Source organism: Carassius auratus, unplaced genomic scaffold (genome assembly GCF_003368295.1).
Source record: "Carassius auratus strain Wakin unplaced genomic scaffold, ASM336829v1 scaf_tig00215211, whole genome shotgun sequence".
Lineage (NCBI taxonomy): Eukaryota > Metazoa > Chordata > Actinopteri > Cypriniformes > Cyprinidae > Carassius > Carassius auratus.
Window position 1 is genome coordinate 50,001 of NW_020527988.1, and position 18,038 is coordinate 68,038.

At 36.9% G+C, this 18,038-nt stretch overlaps 2 protein-coding genes across 5 annotated transcripts in view; both read right to left on the minus strand.

Moving 5' to 3' along the window:
* Positions 1-8,798, minus strand: part of LOC113094010 (NACHT, LRR and PYD domains-containing protein 3-like) — a 27,277-nt gene extending 18,479 nt beyond the window's left edge. The window contains exons 1-8 of one of the 4 annotated variants that reach the window (XM_026259636.1): positions 8,720-8,798; positions 8,328-8,394; positions 8,132-8,248; positions 7,696-7,803; positions 7,530-7,590; positions 6,897-7,089; positions 4,962-6,723; positions 1-102 (exon numbers count right to left, since the gene is read on the minus strand). The exon at positions 1-102 is cut by the window's left edge and continues 72 nt beyond it. In XM_026259636.1, the coding sequence (XP_026115421.1) occupies positions 1-102; positions 4,962-6,723; positions 6,897-7,089; positions 7,530-7,590; positions 7,696-7,803; positions 8,132-8,248; positions 8,328-8,386 (2,402 nt within the window). In that variant the 5' untranslated portion in view covers positions 8,387-8,394; positions 8,720-8,798. Of the gene's footprint in view, positions 103-4,961; positions 6,724-6,896; positions 7,090-7,212; positions 7,441-7,529; positions 7,591-7,695; positions 7,804-8,131; positions 8,249-8,327; positions 8,395-8,719 lie in introns of those variants that run through there. The other 3 variants (XM_026259637.1, XM_026259638.1, XM_026259639.1) reach the window with 3 other exon arrangements.
* Positions 8,799-16,336: 7,538 nt separating this feature from the next.
* On the minus strand, positions 16,337-17,460 carry LOC113094012 (uncharacterized). Its single transcript, XM_026259640.1, has 2 exons — positions 16,571-17,460; positions 16,337-16,495 (listed from the first exon to the last, which is right to left on the minus strand). Exons 1-2 carry the CDS (start codon positions 17,399-17,401, stop codon positions 16,337-16,339), a joined length of 990 nt encoding a protein of 329 aa, XP_026115425.1. The 5' UTR covers positions 17,402-17,460.
* Positions 17,461-18,038: the final 578 nt, after the last annotated feature.

Below are 18,038 nucleotides of genomic sequence, written 5' to 3' on the forward strand. Positions count from 1 at the left end.
GTATTACAGCTCAGATTCAGTTCTGTCAGGTGTGAGGGGTTTGATCTCAGAGCTGAAATCAGAGCAGACCAGCCTTTCTGTGTAATACCACATCTGTAAAGACTTCAGAGAATATACAGAGGATTAAAAATGAGTTATTAGAGCTTGACTCATGTGTCCAATATTACTGATGAAAAACACAGATGTAATATATATTTATAGATATCAATTATTAAACCAGACACAGAGAGTGACTCAGAGTCAAGTCCCATTTTAATAGACTTCAGACTCAAACTGAAATTATTTCAGATTTAACTCAACAAACAGGACTCAAATATTCTCATAAATATTCCCAAACTACAGGAGTCTTAACATTAACTACTGAAGAAGATTTAGTATTTTATTTGTATTCAGTCTGCTTATAGTGGAGCTGTACAGACCGACTACATTGTGACCATTTGTTTTCCTGATTTAATACTGAAAGAAGAAAATTGAGAAACCAGCACCTTTTTCTTTATACATATCTAAAGAATTTGGCTTGATTTTACCATTTAATGTTTCAGGATAGATAATGGTTAATATTTGATCTCCACGTGTAGGTGGACATGAAACCTAGATATATTTGTGTTGTTGATATGGACTCGTTGATGAGAGAGATGTAGTAATGTTCACTGTGAAGCTCACACTGAGATGTACCTGAGAGAAAACAGATCTGACCATCTGATCTTCACCAGGAAGAAAAAAGGGTTTTAAAGTTTGTTGTTATCCCGAACATCACAGTTATATCTGACATGAGAATAAGGCCTGAAGTTAGGAGAAACATTTTAATGAAAATATAATTATAATAAAATAATAATGATTGTTGTTTCCTTTCAAACCTTGTCTGTGGTGTAAAAACAGCCCTGGCCAAACGCCCCCAGAGGGCATCACTTCACACTTTGATAATTACTGGAGTCACAGGTTAAATTGGGCCTGAGCTCAGCTCCGTCTCCTTCAACACCAAATATTGTTATTCAATTTGAATTATTTTTCATCTCCTGGTAAATACGTGACATATGAGACTGGATAATTATCAAGACTAGACAGAGACACCCAGACTACATGATTTATCAGACGTCATAATGATGGGCTCTTTGTGCTGTCTAATTCTTTATCCAGCATACGTGAGCATTTGGTTTAATTTACCTCAGATAAATAAGATACGTAATTATTCAAACACAACCTACAACTTCATTTTCTAATGTGACTAATGTAGCCTCGCTCGCACAGTTTAGTTTTTCATTTGATTTGTCTGCTAAGGCCATAGCTGCCAACTCTCACGTGACGCCACACATCAATTTTCTCACGCACAGTAAAATCACAAAGAGAAGACGACTCAGAGACCGACAGACAAGACCAGGCAGGATACTTGTGTTATAAAAATAATCTCATCTCTCAGATTCTGTCAATTTAATTAAGAAATTCAAGCAATAAATACAGTTTTGGCGCTTGTAAATGTGACGTGACAGATCCCTATAGTGGCACGTGAACGGATGATCTCTAGCTAATGAACAAAGTTAAATACAGTTGTTGTTATAATAAATAAAAAAACACATTGTATGTCTTTATTTGTCTTGAGAAAAATGAATGCCTATCTTGTGTAGCCTACATAATATTTATCCAAATGAGTCAATATTGAATCAAATCACAAGCACTGAACTGAATTGAAATCATAAAAATAAAAAAGTAGCTTATCAGAAACTGCACCCTGGAAACAATATAAATTGTTGTTACTAAACCTAATACAATCCTGATTAGTTACAAAAATGTTCAGATTTTTTTTTACACCAATTTGATATTTAAAAATAAAATATTTAAAAAGTATATAATTATCTAACATCTGACTAATTCAAAATGAACATCAAAACATTAAATGCTAAATGGGGGTTATATATAGGCCTATCTAGCATTACACAAACATTAGTCAGAAGGTCGTCTCTCAGTGACCGAACAGCCTGACGCGTCTTACAATTCGACGTTGTTACAATGTTATCTGACATTACACGTGTCTGCTTCATTAGAGCCTGTTGTGAGGGAAAAGCTTAATGTGGTTTAATCATAAAAATCAATCAGGAAAAGTTTGTTCATGCACTCAGTTGTAGCATGCAGTCCAGGATGGTCCCAGAGCATGAGCGGGAGCTTTTTGATCAAATAAATGTGTTGTCACCTGACACCTGGCCCTCTCCAGTGCCACAGCTGTATGGAGAACAAGAATTGAGGCAGCTGTGTGATAGTCTGGCAATGAACTACTGTAGTGTCAAACAAGGTTTCAGGGACTACAAGGAAAACCCAAACATTTAAATTAAATTAAAGGCAATTAAAGAGGGTCTTCTGAAAATAAAACACACAGTAGATACACTGGCTGTGAGCACAGCTGAATGTGAAAGGGGATTTTCAGAGATGAATATTATTGTTACACCACTGAGAAATCGGCTGAAGATTGTCAATGTGTCTCTTTGATGTTGGTAAAGTTAGTGGGTCCACCACTAGAGATGTGTAACCCAACTCAGTTTGTTAGGAAGTGTGTGATGACAAGGAGGTCAGCAGACCGTGCTGTCTGTAGACAAAGACAGCATAAACCAGAGGAGCCTGCATTTACTCCTATTTGGAAGCTGATGAATGCATGACTTGTAGTATGTGAATAAGTAAATGTGATGTATTTAAAGTGTAAACTGTTATGTCTGCACACGTCACACGTCTGAACAAGTGTTGTTCGGGTTGTTTCATAATGCATTGTACTGTAAAAATAGCCCCTTTGGTGTAAAACACATTAAGTCATTTTATGGCACGATCTTTAATGGTGACGTAAATAAGGGCTCCCCTTCCCTACAAAAGCCAATTTAACCACTGACTGTAGTTACCATGTTCTGAACATCACATCCTGTCTTTTCCCCCAGATCTAATCTATCTAGATGGTTCAATAAAAATACTTGAACTTTATATCTAAAGATTACCTTAACTAAGCACCAGCAAGCTTGTTAGCTAGACAGTTAGCATCAGCTAACAATATTTACTTCAGTTTGGTTATGAAGAAACATTCATATCTGTCTACTCGGCTGGTTAATCCAAACTATTTAAAAATGTATACTGTTGATAAACAATATGAAAACAGACGTCACATAGGGCTAATAAAGCTGTTGTCGTTAATTTGTGTTATTTTAATGTGTCGTGTTATTTTTTTATTTTTTTTACCTAAAACATGAGTGACACTGTCTGACTTCACGCATTTTCAGTGGGCTTGAATAGATCACTCTTTACAGCAGATTTACCTCACAAACAACTAACAGTTTTGACCTAAATATGATTTTCAGTTTCAATAATTAATCCTATAATTCGACATTAATAACTTACTTTTAGCAGCATCAGTCGCGCGCGCTCACAAGATCTCCCGGTTGTGAATTCAGTTCACTGGAGACTCGCACTAAACGGTTCATTTGAATCAGTGAGATGTCGACTCGAGAACAGCTGCAATCGAATCATTCTAATACCTGAATGAATCTTTTGGTGCGGTTTAAGCATAGACAGTAAAATAATCAGTTCGTTCTTGAATCAGACACCGCTTCTGCGTCTCAGAGCACGTGATATATTATAAGGAGTAATGATATGTTTTATGAAATGTAGTTAAGTAAAAGCAGTGGTGTAGATTAAAAAGTCAAATAATATCTTTCAGCTTGCATTTGGGATTGAGGATAGCGAACCTTGTTCACAGAGGCTACTTAAACTAGCTCTGCCCCACAACATGTGAATCAGCTGTTAAAAATGACTAAAGATATCTGATTCTTGATCTGCTTCAGTGATGCAGATGGTAAAATCTCTGTAATGTTCTTTCTGACGCGATCGACCCGGGCTACATCAGAAATGCATTTATTTTGAAAGAAAATGAAGGAAATAATCAAAAAGTTGAAAAAGTATCGGGTAGGGTCAGGGTAAGTTGGGGTTTATTGTCCCAATAAGATGACGTCCATTTAATATTTTAAAATAAAAATTTACACTCAATCATTTATTAATATAATAATATAAGTTATTATTGCATACTATTTTATAATACACTACAATACTGAGGTGCAGATAATTGCCTCTATTTGCATTAAGTAATATAAATAGCAGAAAATCCTGCCTTTTTAACATTGTATGAATAGAATCTATAGATATTTGCACTTTTATCTATAGATAAAGCTGCTGCTGTTTTTTGATAACTGCCAGATTATGCCGGCGATGCAATGTTGCCAGATGTTGCTATTAAAATAAACAAAAACATATCAATAAATAAAATAAACCGAAATTACTACAAATATTTTGGAAATTAGATAAAATGAAGTTATCGCTGACCCTAAACCGCAACTTCCTACTTTATTAACTTTCTAAAGTGTTACATTTAGTGCAAAAACAAGTCAAAAACGCTTATAATAGCTGGATCTCGCTCACTCACAAATCTCTGAAGACATCGTTCACTTCAGAAGAGTCTCGCAGTGATCACAACGGCCGCTAAACATCATGAATTATACATGCAGACATTCATATGAGGAGTTTAGCAGCAAATTAGTCAATCAGAGAACAAATGTAATTTTCGAACATGAAAAATTTACCCAGGTCCGGACCTCGGTGACCTCATAGCTGGCTACTTCATGAATTATTAGATTGAAATTTAGTTATTTTCACTTATTCCAACAAACCTGAATGCAACTTTTAAGTGATTGATAATGATCTCAATCCAATATTCGTAAAATCAGAGTCACAACCCTGTTCCTGAAGAAACCTCAACTTTGCAGAGTTTGGATGAATCTCTCTTATCAAACACACTTGATTCAACTCATCAGATCATTAGTAGAGCGATCTGTGATGTTAGATGAGTGTGTCAAATAAGAAAGACCTCAAAATATACAGAAACAGTGAAGAGAAACACAGGCCTACTGTATAAAATAAAGTCAATGTAAAATACTCACTCAATCTTTCTAGATGCTTTGATCACTGGCAGCAGCCTCAGAAGACATTCTTCTGATCGATCATATTTCCTCAGTAGAAACTCATCCAGAGCTTCTTCTGAGTTCAACAGCACAAACACCAGAGCCGACCACTGAGCAGCAGACAGAGAGACTCCAGAGAGACGATTGTAACCTGTTCTGCTCAGATATGTTTGTACTTCCTGCTCTAGTGAACGATCATTCAGTTCATTCAGACAGTGGAACAGATTGATGGATTTCTCTGGAGAGGGATTCTCCCTGATCTTCTGTTTGATGTATGCAGCTGTTTCCTGATTGATATCAGAGCTGCTTACTGTCTTTCTCAGGACGCCTTGTAAGAGAGTCTGATTAGACTCTAGAGAGAGACCGAGAAGGAACCGGAGGAAAAGATCCCAGTGTCCGTTCTCACTCTGTAAGGCCTTGTCCACTTCTCTCTTCAGTAAACTGATCATTGGTGACCTGAACTCATTCTTCAGTCCTGTGTTTTGCTCAGAAAAGGACAGCAGCTTGAATAAAGCAGCAAGAAACTCCTGAATACTCAGATGAACAAAGCTGAACACCTTCCCCAGCTGCAGTCCAGACTCCTCTCTGAAGATCTGGGTACAAACTCCTGAGTACACCGACACTTCTCTGACATCAATGCCGCTCTCTTTCAGGTCCTCCTCGTAGAAGATCAGGTTCCCTTTTTCCAGCTGTTCAAAAGCCAGTTTTCCTAGAGACAGAATAGTCTTTCTAGCCTGATCAGGATCGATTTCATATTTCCCATCATACTTCTGTGTCTTCAGTTTGGTCTGAAAGATCAGGAAGTGTGTGAACATCTGTGTGAGAGTCTTGGGGATCTCTGCACTCTCTGCTTTACCCATCATCCTCTCCAGAACAGCGGCTGAAATCCAGCAGAAGACTGGGATGTGACACATGATGAACAGACTTCTTGATGATCGGATGTGTGTGACGACTCTCTCAGCCAGACTCAGATCATTTATTCTCTTCCTGAAATATTCCTCCTTCTGAGGGTCGTTGAATCCTCGTACCTCTGTGACCTGGTGGACACACTCAGGAGGGATCTGATTGGCTGCTGCTGGTCGAGAGGTGATCCAGAGGAGAGCAGAAGGAAGTAGGTTCCCCTTGATGAGGTTGGTCAGCAGCACATCCACTGAAGCTGATTCTGTCACATCAGACAAGCTCCGACTGTTTTGGAAATCTAGACGCAGTCGACACTCATCCAGACCATCAAATATGAACATGACTTTGTAGTCCTCATAATCTGCTGACTTTAATTCTTTGGTTTCTGTGTGAAGGTGGTTTAGAAGATCCACAAGACTGAGATGTTTCTGTATCAAGTTCAGCTCCCTGAAAGGAAGTGGAAATATGAAATGAACGTCCTGATTGGCTTTTCCTTCAGTCCAGTCCAGAATGAACTTCTGCACAGAGACTGTTTTTCCAATCCCAGCGACTCCTTTAGTCAGCACAGTTCTGATGGGTTTGTCTTGTCCAGGTGAGGGTTTAAATATGTCATTGCAGTTGATTGGTGTCTCCTGTGTCTCTGGTCTCCTGGACACTGTCTCAATCTGTCTCACCTCATGTTCATTATTGACCTCTCCACTGCCTCCCTCTGTGATGTAGAGCTCTGTGTAGATCTCATTCAGACGTGTTGAGTCTCCATGATTGGACAGTCCTTCACTGAGTCTCTGATATTTATCCTGTAGTCTGGATCTCAGTTTTTGTTGATACACAGACATCAGTTCTGAGCAAAGGAAATAATTGTTGTTATTAACAGAGCAATATATTAGAAATGTATTGTTAGGTTTGATATGTTTGATATTAGATTGTGTCGTGACATTCAGGAACATTAGTGACTGAAGACAGAAGGATGATAATAAAAACACAGGCTATAATCTGCTGATCCAGAGCTCTTACTGGTCTGTAGTGTGTCAGCGAGGTCTGTCTGGTTCATCTTCCTCAGGAGGAGCAGTGTGATCTTCAGAAGACCCTCTCTGACTCTGTTATGACCCTCATCATCATAACGGTCTCTTTCAGAGCATTCTGGGTAATCTGGACTCAGTAGTCTCTTAAAGCTTTTTAACTCAGAGATGATTTTGTGCTCAAGCTCCTGAAATCATAGTAAATATTCAAACAATAAACCTGCATTCAGTCACAGAGAAGGTGAACCAAAGGATCAATACACAAGAGTTAAAGCATGAATATTAATAAACATCACTGAATTATATCAGACCTGCTAATAACTTCACTGTATGCTCAAACATCAGCGTCTACAGATACTGAGGTTAAAAGAGAGAGTTTGACTGGATTGGCTGTTTGTTAGATTGATGTTCATCTTTGTGCAGCAGTCAGGTTACATATGGATTCATCTTCTCTACTTTAGTGGACATTGATCTGCTTTATAGTGGCCTACAACTTATCTTACGTGTGTGGAGGAAAGTAAATATGACTATTACAGAGAGGATTTCACAGATTTCTCCATTTCTTTATACTTTTACCCAGAGGATTATTGTGCTGACACACACACACACACACACACACAAAACCAACCTTAAAAATGGAGTCTAATTTCTTCTTTGCTGTATGTGATTGCGGTCCTTTATGTTTTTGACTGTAGTTACAGAAATATTGACTATTTTAGTAATAATGTATTTAAAACACATTGGTAAATTAATGAATATCATAAATATTTCTGATGAAGTAAACTAAACAACACCTCAGATCAGCAGATGTGTCTCCCGAGCTGAACTCAATTATTCGACCCATTGACGCGTCACTCTTGATGGACACACAGCTGGGTTCAGGAGATTCATTCTGACACAGACTGAAATATAACAGAAATACAAACTGTTTCTGTAAATCACACTCTGCTCTGACAGAAACACATTCACTGTTTCAATCTCCCTTTAATGTTCATCTTTCACTTGAGGAGTCTGATGTTACTTGAGAGTTAAAAGATTAAAGTATTATTTTTCTATGAATAAAAGGAATCTGCCCCATGTGCTCTTTTCATTCATATATTACAGAATAAAATGGACCAATACACACATATAGATAAAGACACAGACACATCCAGCAGCAACAGAGACAGCTGGTGACAATATCCATAACACACCACAGCTACAGTAAATATGAGACTCATAATATCTCACCTGGACTCAACAGAAGAGTCTTCCTCTCTGCAGAGATCTGAAAAATCCATCACTGGGTTTTTCCTCACAGACACATCCATGTGTTCAGATAAATCTGATTCACGCCCCTGAATCTGACTATAAATGAAAATGATATTGTAGTGTGCATTTATTGTTTCTGAACATTAAAAATGTGAAACATTTCAGGTTTTCTCACCTCTTGACTGTCTTTATCTGTGTGTCATGTTCTTCAGAGAGATTCATTCTGGAGGCCATGGTTTCATCTAAAAGCAGATCCAGATGTTGATCACAGAGTCAGTTATGAATCAGAGATTAATCAATCTCAGTATCAGACATCAGAACTGACTTGAAAAAGTGTATTCTTCACATTTACACAGAATCAAATTATAAACAAAGAGCATAACTAATTCAGACAAACACTGTGTTAAAATGAAAGTAAAAGTTTAATCTGACGATATACAGACTCTGTGTTTTATCTCCTAATGTCATTTAAACAAATATCTGACACTGCTTGTTGTTGTACTTCACTTTAAACCAGTCAGGATTGATTTTAGCTATCAAAGATGATTGTTAAATCGTGATACTCACTGTGTTTTTCTCTCTTAATGTAGTTCACTTCCTCATACGATAAAACAGACCCGCTGTAATAGTTTCACTTTCATGAATCACCTGACAAGGAGGAGTTTAAGAGTCAAAAACTAACCATAAAGTGTTTAAAATCTACTCTTAGAATTTAATATCAGTATTTAATATTCAAAGTTATAACCCATGAATTGATTTCCTTCACAGACACCACAAATAATTGAATTATTAGTTAAATGTCAGTTACCTCAAATACAATGAATCACTCAATTGGTTCTCACTGGGAAACAGAAATTACTCTTTAACTGACTAGTATTTTGTCTTTTGTCACGTGACAACAGCATTTGATAGATCAATTAATTTACAAGCTTCTTTACAAACAGGTGCAGTTATTATTTTCATCACTAGAAGTTATTAAATTCACTCATTAGAATCCTTATATATATATATATCAGTGGGTTTCCAATTTCCAAAACCAAAAAATCTTTACTTATTTATTTTTATTTATATTGTTAAAGCTTTCGTTTAGTATTATTTATTTGTGTAGTTATTATGTTCACATACGTCTGTAAATGGTGCTTTGCATGTAATGCCACCTCTTTCTATGCAATATTGACATTCTCTGTAATTTTATCTTTGGTACCTTGCCATTAATAATAATTATTGACTAATCAATTATCTTTCAGGCTCAGACTGCATTGGTAACGCCAGAGCCTGTCTACGCCCATATAATACATTCTCTGGTAACGCTTAGGGTCTGTGTATTTTGCGCATGCGCGAATGAACGAATCACTCCCCGAGACGACTCGTTCTTCCCAAATCACATTAAAGATTCGTTCTAAATTAATGAATCGTTTAAGAATGACCCGTCACTAGAAGTTACTGGTTTGACAGCCGTTCTGGTGCACTTTCACGGTAAGAAGGTTGGAAAAACACGGGTTTCCTGGAACGCAGCATTACGTTTGTACCCAAATGACTCTCAACTGAACTTGTTTCCCATAAACAGAACAATTAATAATCAGTTCACTTGTTACAAATGTTAACTGTCTACCTCCTTTCGTTTAAACGAGTCAAAACAGATATTAAACACTCAGTACTGTGTGAAAACTCAAACTCAGACCGATATAAAGTTGGTTTGACGTTGGACATTCGATGTTAGACAGATATTCAGCCGGCAAAAAAATTAATAGATTATTAATGGTAGCGTATAACTGTATAAAAACGGTCTTATTTGGAAAGTAGCAGAACGTACAACTGAACACAGATTGCAGTTCAGTTTTTTAAATCTGCCTCGATTTGTCGCAACGCATTAACGCTATATCAGTGACAGAGTATGTGAGCAGAGTGGAGCGGCAACAATTTCCCCTCCGCGCTCAGAGCATTTAATTTTATTTTCCAGCTCCGCTCCAGGTTCACAATTTCCTGCTCCCGCTCCACTCCGCGCTCAGTGATACCAGAAACACCGCTCCGCCTTCGCTCCGTGGCTAAAGTATTTCAGTATGTTTGAAATGTTATGTTCATAACGTAGCCTATATTAAAATAAAAAATAAAATAACAGCATTAATATAATTACTGTATTCTGCTGTGCAAATTTTGTTTGTGATGAAAATAACAGAACATTTTTATTTTATCTACAGATCAATGCATTTCTTACAGATTTCTGCTCATTCAAAATCAGATACAGATGAAGTAACACTGTAAGATTACATTTGTTTGAATGCATTATTGCGAAAGCGATTGCGTGTGAATGTGCTGTAACTGTTTAAATCATGCTTTGACCCGAAAATATTCAGTAAAAGAACAGACAAACTCCTTGAGAACTAACCTTTAACTTCACGCTCGGCTATTGTCGTCATTGTAACGTTCTGATTTGAGAGATCCATCTGTATCAAGCTATAGTTAAATATGTTTAACATGAATACTTGCTAAATATGCAGTTATATTACGGGCCGTTGGCATGAATTGTACTCGTGATTGAGCGGTGGTGGAGCGCTCTTGGAGCGAGTGAAAACCACAACGCTCCGACTTTTAAAAAATCCGCTCCTCGCTCCTGTCAAAATTACACCGCTCCACTCCATGCTCCGCTCCCACTCCGCTCCACTCACATACTCTGATCAGTGATGAGCTATTGCCTAGGCTATTTAGGGATCATCTACAAAGTACATGGAAATCTTAAAAATGGTCAATGACTCCCAATCGGATTATTTTGCATAGTTAAATAAAAGGAAAAATTATGCCCCGGGATATTTGAAAAGTACACACAAAATATCTAACTCATAACGCTCCTTGTTCAACTTAATCGTAAATATCTGAAATAAAAAAATAGCAATAGTAGTTACTGTACTAGCTATATTATAAGGCATAGAAGCCACTGAAGGCACACCTTTCCGGAAGAAAAAAAAAGACCTGAATGCATTTGGCCTAATCCATTTCTTTCTTTCTTTCTTTCTTTCTTTCTTTCTTTCTCTTTTATAATTGTATGGCAAAAGACATGCTATTAAAACAATTAAACATATATATTTTTTATGTACAATTAATTTCAAAGGGTGTATCTTGTTACTAGAGTAACATTTTGATGCTGGTGTAGCCACAAAACTACAGAAGACATGGTATGTAATTATTTATTACAGCAATACATTAAAATTAACTGAACAGAAAGTGTTCTAAGGGGGTAGATTTAAAGTCTCCTCTTCTTTTACAATATGATGAATACAAATCCATTGCATGCATTGTTATATGTATGTTTTAGGCAGCGGCAGTATTGATATCTAAGAAATGACAGAGGGTCTGTCCTATGTCAGGAATGCAAAAGCAGTTGCATATTTATTCTCTGGAAGCCAGGCTTAATATGTTTTTTAATTGATTGTATCAACAAATAATCAAATTAATCAATATTTTGTGTGTAAATGCAATTCTGCCATAAGGACATGAAGGTCAATAATACACAATGTATCTATTAACACTTGAATAGTACTCATTTGAACTGCATACTTAGTTTTAGTTTAAAATGTAACATTAAATCATAAGCAGAAGTTGGTCAACTCTAATGTTCTCTGATAACATATGCTCTGTTCCAGTGACTGGCTATGACTTAAACTTGGAGGGAGACTACATCACCTGTGTTTTATCTATGTGTTTACAGGGGTGGTTTAGGAGTATGTTGGTCATGTGATCATACCAAAGGAAACTCAACAGAGAATCAACATCTGGCCGGATGAGAAGTAACCTCACAAAATGTATGACTGGCCTACAGCCCTTCAAAGTTGTCCAAGGATGTGAATTTATTGTGACGAAAGACAATCACATCTGCATCAATAATAGAACACCATGTTCAGATGTTGCTAAAAGTATCTGTAATGTTGACCTATCAGAATATGTACAAAATATCATCCATGATTTTAAGTTATACTGCAGTTTTATGCTGGATCCTCTTACTAATTTTCTACAACCTTTGGAAAAATTGAGAAATCTTTCTTCAATAAACTCTTAAGTTCTATGTCCACTTTCAAAGATGACTCTTGCTACTGGTTTGTGTATTTTGCATTTGATTTACATTGGTTATCAAAATTACATTTTCAGAATATGGAACACAATCACAAAGGTATAGATGGATATATACACAAATTCCTAAGCGTGAAGTAACTTAACATTTAATCTCAGTTGTGCATTATCAATTATACCAAAAAAGTGAAGACAGGAGAACATGTTTGGAAGGATTCTGGTACAAAAAGGACTTTATTTCACATGGGATAAAATAAATCAGGCATGATCAAACATTACATACATTTGCCTTGAAACCTTTAATATTAAGGTCATTACAACATTAATATTTCTCAACTGATGTTAAGTAAATAAACTGGCCTGTAGCCTAACAAAATAACAGTAGAAAATAGTTGCATTTTGAAAACAATACCCATCTCACAGATGGAATTTAAAACTTGCACAACTTTCAGTTAAAATGAAAGTGACGAGTCCACAATAAATGAAAACCCCCAAGAAAAAAAAAAAAAAAATTCTGTTTGGGAATGACAGTTGAGGAGAGGAAAATAAAGACATTGACTGGTTCAAAACCGCTTAGAATTTCAAACTAGGCTAAAAGGCTGTAATTTACACATATCAGGCCTTTCTACAGAGCACATATACCATCTTTATATGTTGTGTGGCAGTCTAGCACAAACCTGATAAAGACTTTTAGCATGTCATTAAAACAAGTTATTAACGTTTTAATGACGATTTAAAAGCATTTAAAATTGTGTTCATTAAATGAAAATGTCATGTAATACAGGTAAGTTACAGAAATAGTTTAGCCATTAGAACCAAAATTAAAATTACATTCAGTAAGACAAATGTAATTAAGAAAAATATTAAAGCAGAATATACTGTTACATGTTAGCCTTTTAAAATAGTATTAAAACAAATTAGTATTTAAACCGTTAATTTGTTGAGTAATTAAATGTTAATACAGCTTAAACGGATTAAAATATTCAAAGTTATTAAGAACTCATAAAAAGGCAAGTTTATTTGTATAGCACATTTCATACAATTTTAATTCAAAGTGCTTTAGATCGCAACAGATAAGAATCACAATAAAAGCAAGGGACTAAAATAAAAACTCTAAAATCAATCATTCAGTAATTACCACTCAATAGGAAAAACATTAAAGCAGATAAGACAAATAAATTAAAATAAAATGTTACAGTACTCATTTAAAATGATGTAAAAAATAAATAAAAATCTCAATAAATCAAGTCTGGATTAGGAAGGAGGAACCGAAAGAGGATTTCACAGGGCATTCTGGGGTGAGTTTCCCAAAAGTAACAATGCTGGCAAGTTCCATTGTTACCAACTGAGCAGAATGTAACCTAGCTACCTGCTTTTGGGAAACGCACTCCTGGCCTGTGATAGGAGGATTTAAAATTAAATGAGATTGAAGGTGATTTTGGTGGATTAGGTGGAAAGTGAAATGGAAAGGGATTTAAAATTCAATAAAAATGAAATTATGGTCCCTCACAAATCCATCCACTGAGTCCCATTTGCTGGGCATGTAATCAATTAATCACAACCCCAAACACATAAAAACCAACAGTCACAGTTTGCATAGATTGCAGCCAATAGTATGGTTTCCCAAATTCACAGTAACTCAAGAGAGTGCTCTACTATGCTCTTGTGCTTCCAGGAATTGGGATGTTTAAGTTTTTTTTTTTTTTTTAATGTCCTCATTTCAGATGACTTGGCAAAGAGCACTAGGCTACATAATGTGCTTAAGTTAAAAATGCATGTTACAACATTAAAATGCGGTCAGTTCAGCTTAATAAAAACGATACTCAAACTCATTAAAATTAGATTTAAAAATAGTATTTTGATAAAAGTTCATTCAATAAAAAATAAAAAAAAAATCCAAATGATTCTTATTTAAAATCAAATTCATGTCCACCAATTAAAATGTGGCTGTTGGCTCGTGTTGACATCAATGCTAATAACAATAAAACCCCCATCCCTTCCTGAGGTGGTTCACACTTTGACCCTTGTCCAAATGACAGTCATGCCAGGTACATCAAGCTGATCACCATTACATCAACAATTACTGCAGTTTTGGAAAGGGCCACCAGCCTCCACACCTGTAACAAAAAAAATAATAATAATAAAAATTCTGTCCAGAGCTCATCGATTTCCTCATGAACAACTACATGAGCATCTTCATGAGACCGTCATGTGGAGCAGTGGTTTTGGATTGTTAAACGGAGTAACCTTTTTGTAAAAAAAAAGAAAAAAAAAAAGGGGGGGACCTGTGTCCTGTTGACTTCATACAGAATATGTATGGATCCCACCGAGGCATATTAAACACTTAACCACAATCTGTTACTGCCTTACCGTGATCCAGAACCTAAAGAAAAGCCAGAAAGAAGAATGGGCTTGGGCAAGAAAACAGGACAAACATAAGACCTAATACTTTGACCCACCTAAATACCTGCCACAGCCATCACAAGTCCAGAAACACATCAGCACCAATACCAGGCTGATGGAAACATTAAGGGCTCTTGGTCAAATAACATCATGCCATGTCCATCAAGTGGAGACAGACTTCAGTTGGGGACTAATTTCAAGTGTCCTTCTGCCATTCAACAAAGAAAGCATTTTGCTGTATTTACAACGAGCCCACCGCATTGTTTTGAACAAGGCAAACAGTGGTGATCTTCAATTTACAGTCTTACATCTTTGCTCTTCACATATTGTTAAGGCAGTGTGTCAGGCATTTTCAAGAAAGACTGACAACAAGGCTTTAAAGGAGTATGCCACCTACTGCTTTGCCTTGTTGTTAAACAGCACACATCTAGAAGAGGCAACAGCTGTATTTGAAGATATGGCTGTTCTTTTCACATCAGAAGAGGAGACCGACGTGGTGAATGCAGCCAAAACTGCCCTGGATCTAAAAATAATGAAGAGCACAATTAACCTTTATGAGGCACAAACGATACCAGAGGCAACAGAAACAGATGAAAATGTAACTTCAGTGTGTGGCAGATCACCATTTACATCACTGTTCACTGCAGTTTTGAACAGAGCCGAGAGCCTCCACTTCAGTAGCAAGACAGGGGGAAAAAATACCCTTTTCTGTCCAGAGCTCATCGACTTCCTCATGAACAACTACATGAGTATCTTCCCGCTGTGGAGTGGAGTTCTTCTTGGGGATCTTAGCCGGTTTTCTGAAATCAGCACAGCTACAGTCAGCCAACAATCCAAAACAAGGGAAAGTAACTGTCATGTGGAACAGTGGTTTTGGATTGTTAAACACAGCATCCTTAAAAAGAAGAAGTACCTGCGTGACAAGTACTCCACAGCTATGTGAATCCTGCTGCCTTGTGTGCGTAATTGTGGCCGCTCTCCACTTAATGTCCATCCACTCTTTTTTGCTATGGCGAACGAACCTCATTTTGAAGTATTGACTTGTATGACAAATAAATATATGACAGTTAGGGGTAATACAGTTAAAGTAATTAAGAGTAACTAGATCTGGCCATAATGCTTTTATTTTAGCAGTTTTGTTTTTACCGAAATCTGACTGCAGCTTGCTTAGAGTCCTCCTCCTCATCAATTCCTTGTGGATCTATAAGGAAAACTTTACTGGAAGATGCATGTAGATACTAGAAAAAAAAAAAAAAAACGATTTAAAACTACAGTTCAGCTTTGATCACATAACTATGAAGAAGGACTATTTTGAAAGCTTTCACCAAAAACTTCCAGTGGTTTCCATGTACATTTATGAAACTGATAAGTGCTTGATATTTTCCATAGTCCACCTGAAATGTAGATATTGTAACATTATTAAATATTTTTAAACATGGTTTCATATCTTCAATGTACAACAATAGAAATACCTTTGGCAGACTCCGCTGACACACATCATCTCGGTTTCCAGACAGAATCACACCAGCAGAAAAATGATTCATGAGGTAAATGCTACCATCTTTTCCCATTTTATTTAATAAGGTTTGCAAGTAACATTCTATTACCTTAATGAAAAAGCACATTTAAATAAGAAATACACAAAACATATCTATTACACAAAAAGGTAACAATATTACTGGTGTGCTTTGGCAATTTATATCATGCCAGTTTGAAATGCTAATAGCTCATGAATATTCTTGCCTCTCCCATGAGCCACTTGTGAGGTTGCAGAGTTTTGAACTCTGAGTGATGGAGGGTGTACCTAGCCTTTTTTGCTGCTGATGGTACAACAGCAACCACCACTTCACAATCGTTTTTGCTCCAAAGGTACTGAATCTGCAAGTAATCATTTTATTGTAAGTAAAATTATTGAAATTATTTGTATAAATGTATATTAATATGATATACTACCTCTTCTGTTGTGTCTTCAGCAGTATGTTCTGTGTTATCTGGCTCAGTATTGTACTCTGGTTCGGGTTTGTGTTTTGTTTTTGACAGGTCCATTGCTGTGTCTGGAATCATCTGGATGGTATTGGTGCTGATCTGTGTAACTTCTGGACTTTGTGATGGCTGTGGCAGTACTTCAGGTGGGTCAAAGTATTTTGTTTTATGTCTGTCCTTGTCCTTTCTTGATGTTTTCTGTGCCCATTCTTCTTTCTGGCTGAAGAACTTTTCTTTAGGTTCTGGATCACGGTAAGGCAGTAACAGATTGTTGTTAATTATGTGTTCTTTGTATCTGCCTTGGAGAGATCCATACATGTTCTGTATGAAGTCAGCAGGACGCAGGTACTTCTTCTTTTTAAGGATGCTGTGTTTAACAATCCAAAACCACTGTTCCACATGACAGTTACTTTCCCTTGTTTTGGATTGTTGGCTGACTGTAGCTGTGCTGATTTCAGAAAACCGGCTAAGATCCCCAAGAAGAACTCCACTCCACAGCGGGAAGATACTCATGTAGTTGTTCATGAGGAACTCGATGAGCTCTGGACAGAAAAAGGTATTTTTTCCCCCTGTCTTGCTACTGAAGTGGAGGCTCTTGGCTCTGTTCAAAACTGCAGTGAACAGTGATGTAAATGGTGATCTGCCACACACTGAAGTTACATTTTCATCTGTTTCTGTTGCCTCTGGTATCGTTTGTGCCTCATAAAGGTTAATTGTGCTCTTCATTATTTTTAGATCCAGGGCAGTTTTGGCTGCATTCACCACGTCGGTCTCCTCTTCTGATGTGAAAAGAACAGCCATATCTTCAAATACAGCTGTTGCCTCTTCTAGATGTGTGCTGTTTAACAACAAGGCAAAGCAGTAGGTGGCATACTCCTTTAAAGCCTTGCTGTCAGTCTTTCTTGAAAATGCCTGACACACTGCCTTAACAATATGTGAAGAGCAAAGATGTAAGACTGTAAATTGAAGATCACCACTGTTTGCCTTGTTCAAAACAATGCGGTGGGCTCGTTGTAAATACAGCAAAATGCTTTCTTTGTTGAATGCCAGAAGGACACTTGAAATTAGTCCCCAACTGAAGTCCGTCTCCACTTGATGGACATGGCATGATGTTATTTGACCAAGAGCCCTTAATGTTTCCATCAGCCAGTATGTCAAGGTTGGAATTGAGTGCTGATTTGATACAAGCTCACTAACTGGTAGTGGCGGCATGTTTTTGCCCATTCCTGGCAGTACAAGTGCATAGTAGAGCACTCTTTTGGGCTGACTGGTAATGCGGGAGATAACGCTACCTGTGGCATCCAGGTGAAGTGTTACTGTTTTTTTTTTTTTTTTAAGATGCTGGGCCAAAATTTGTAAACCACATTGTGTGTACAAATGTACAGCAAATGGGTCCACCTGCAAATGTTGTAAGTAGCCAGCAGTCTCAGGACAATCA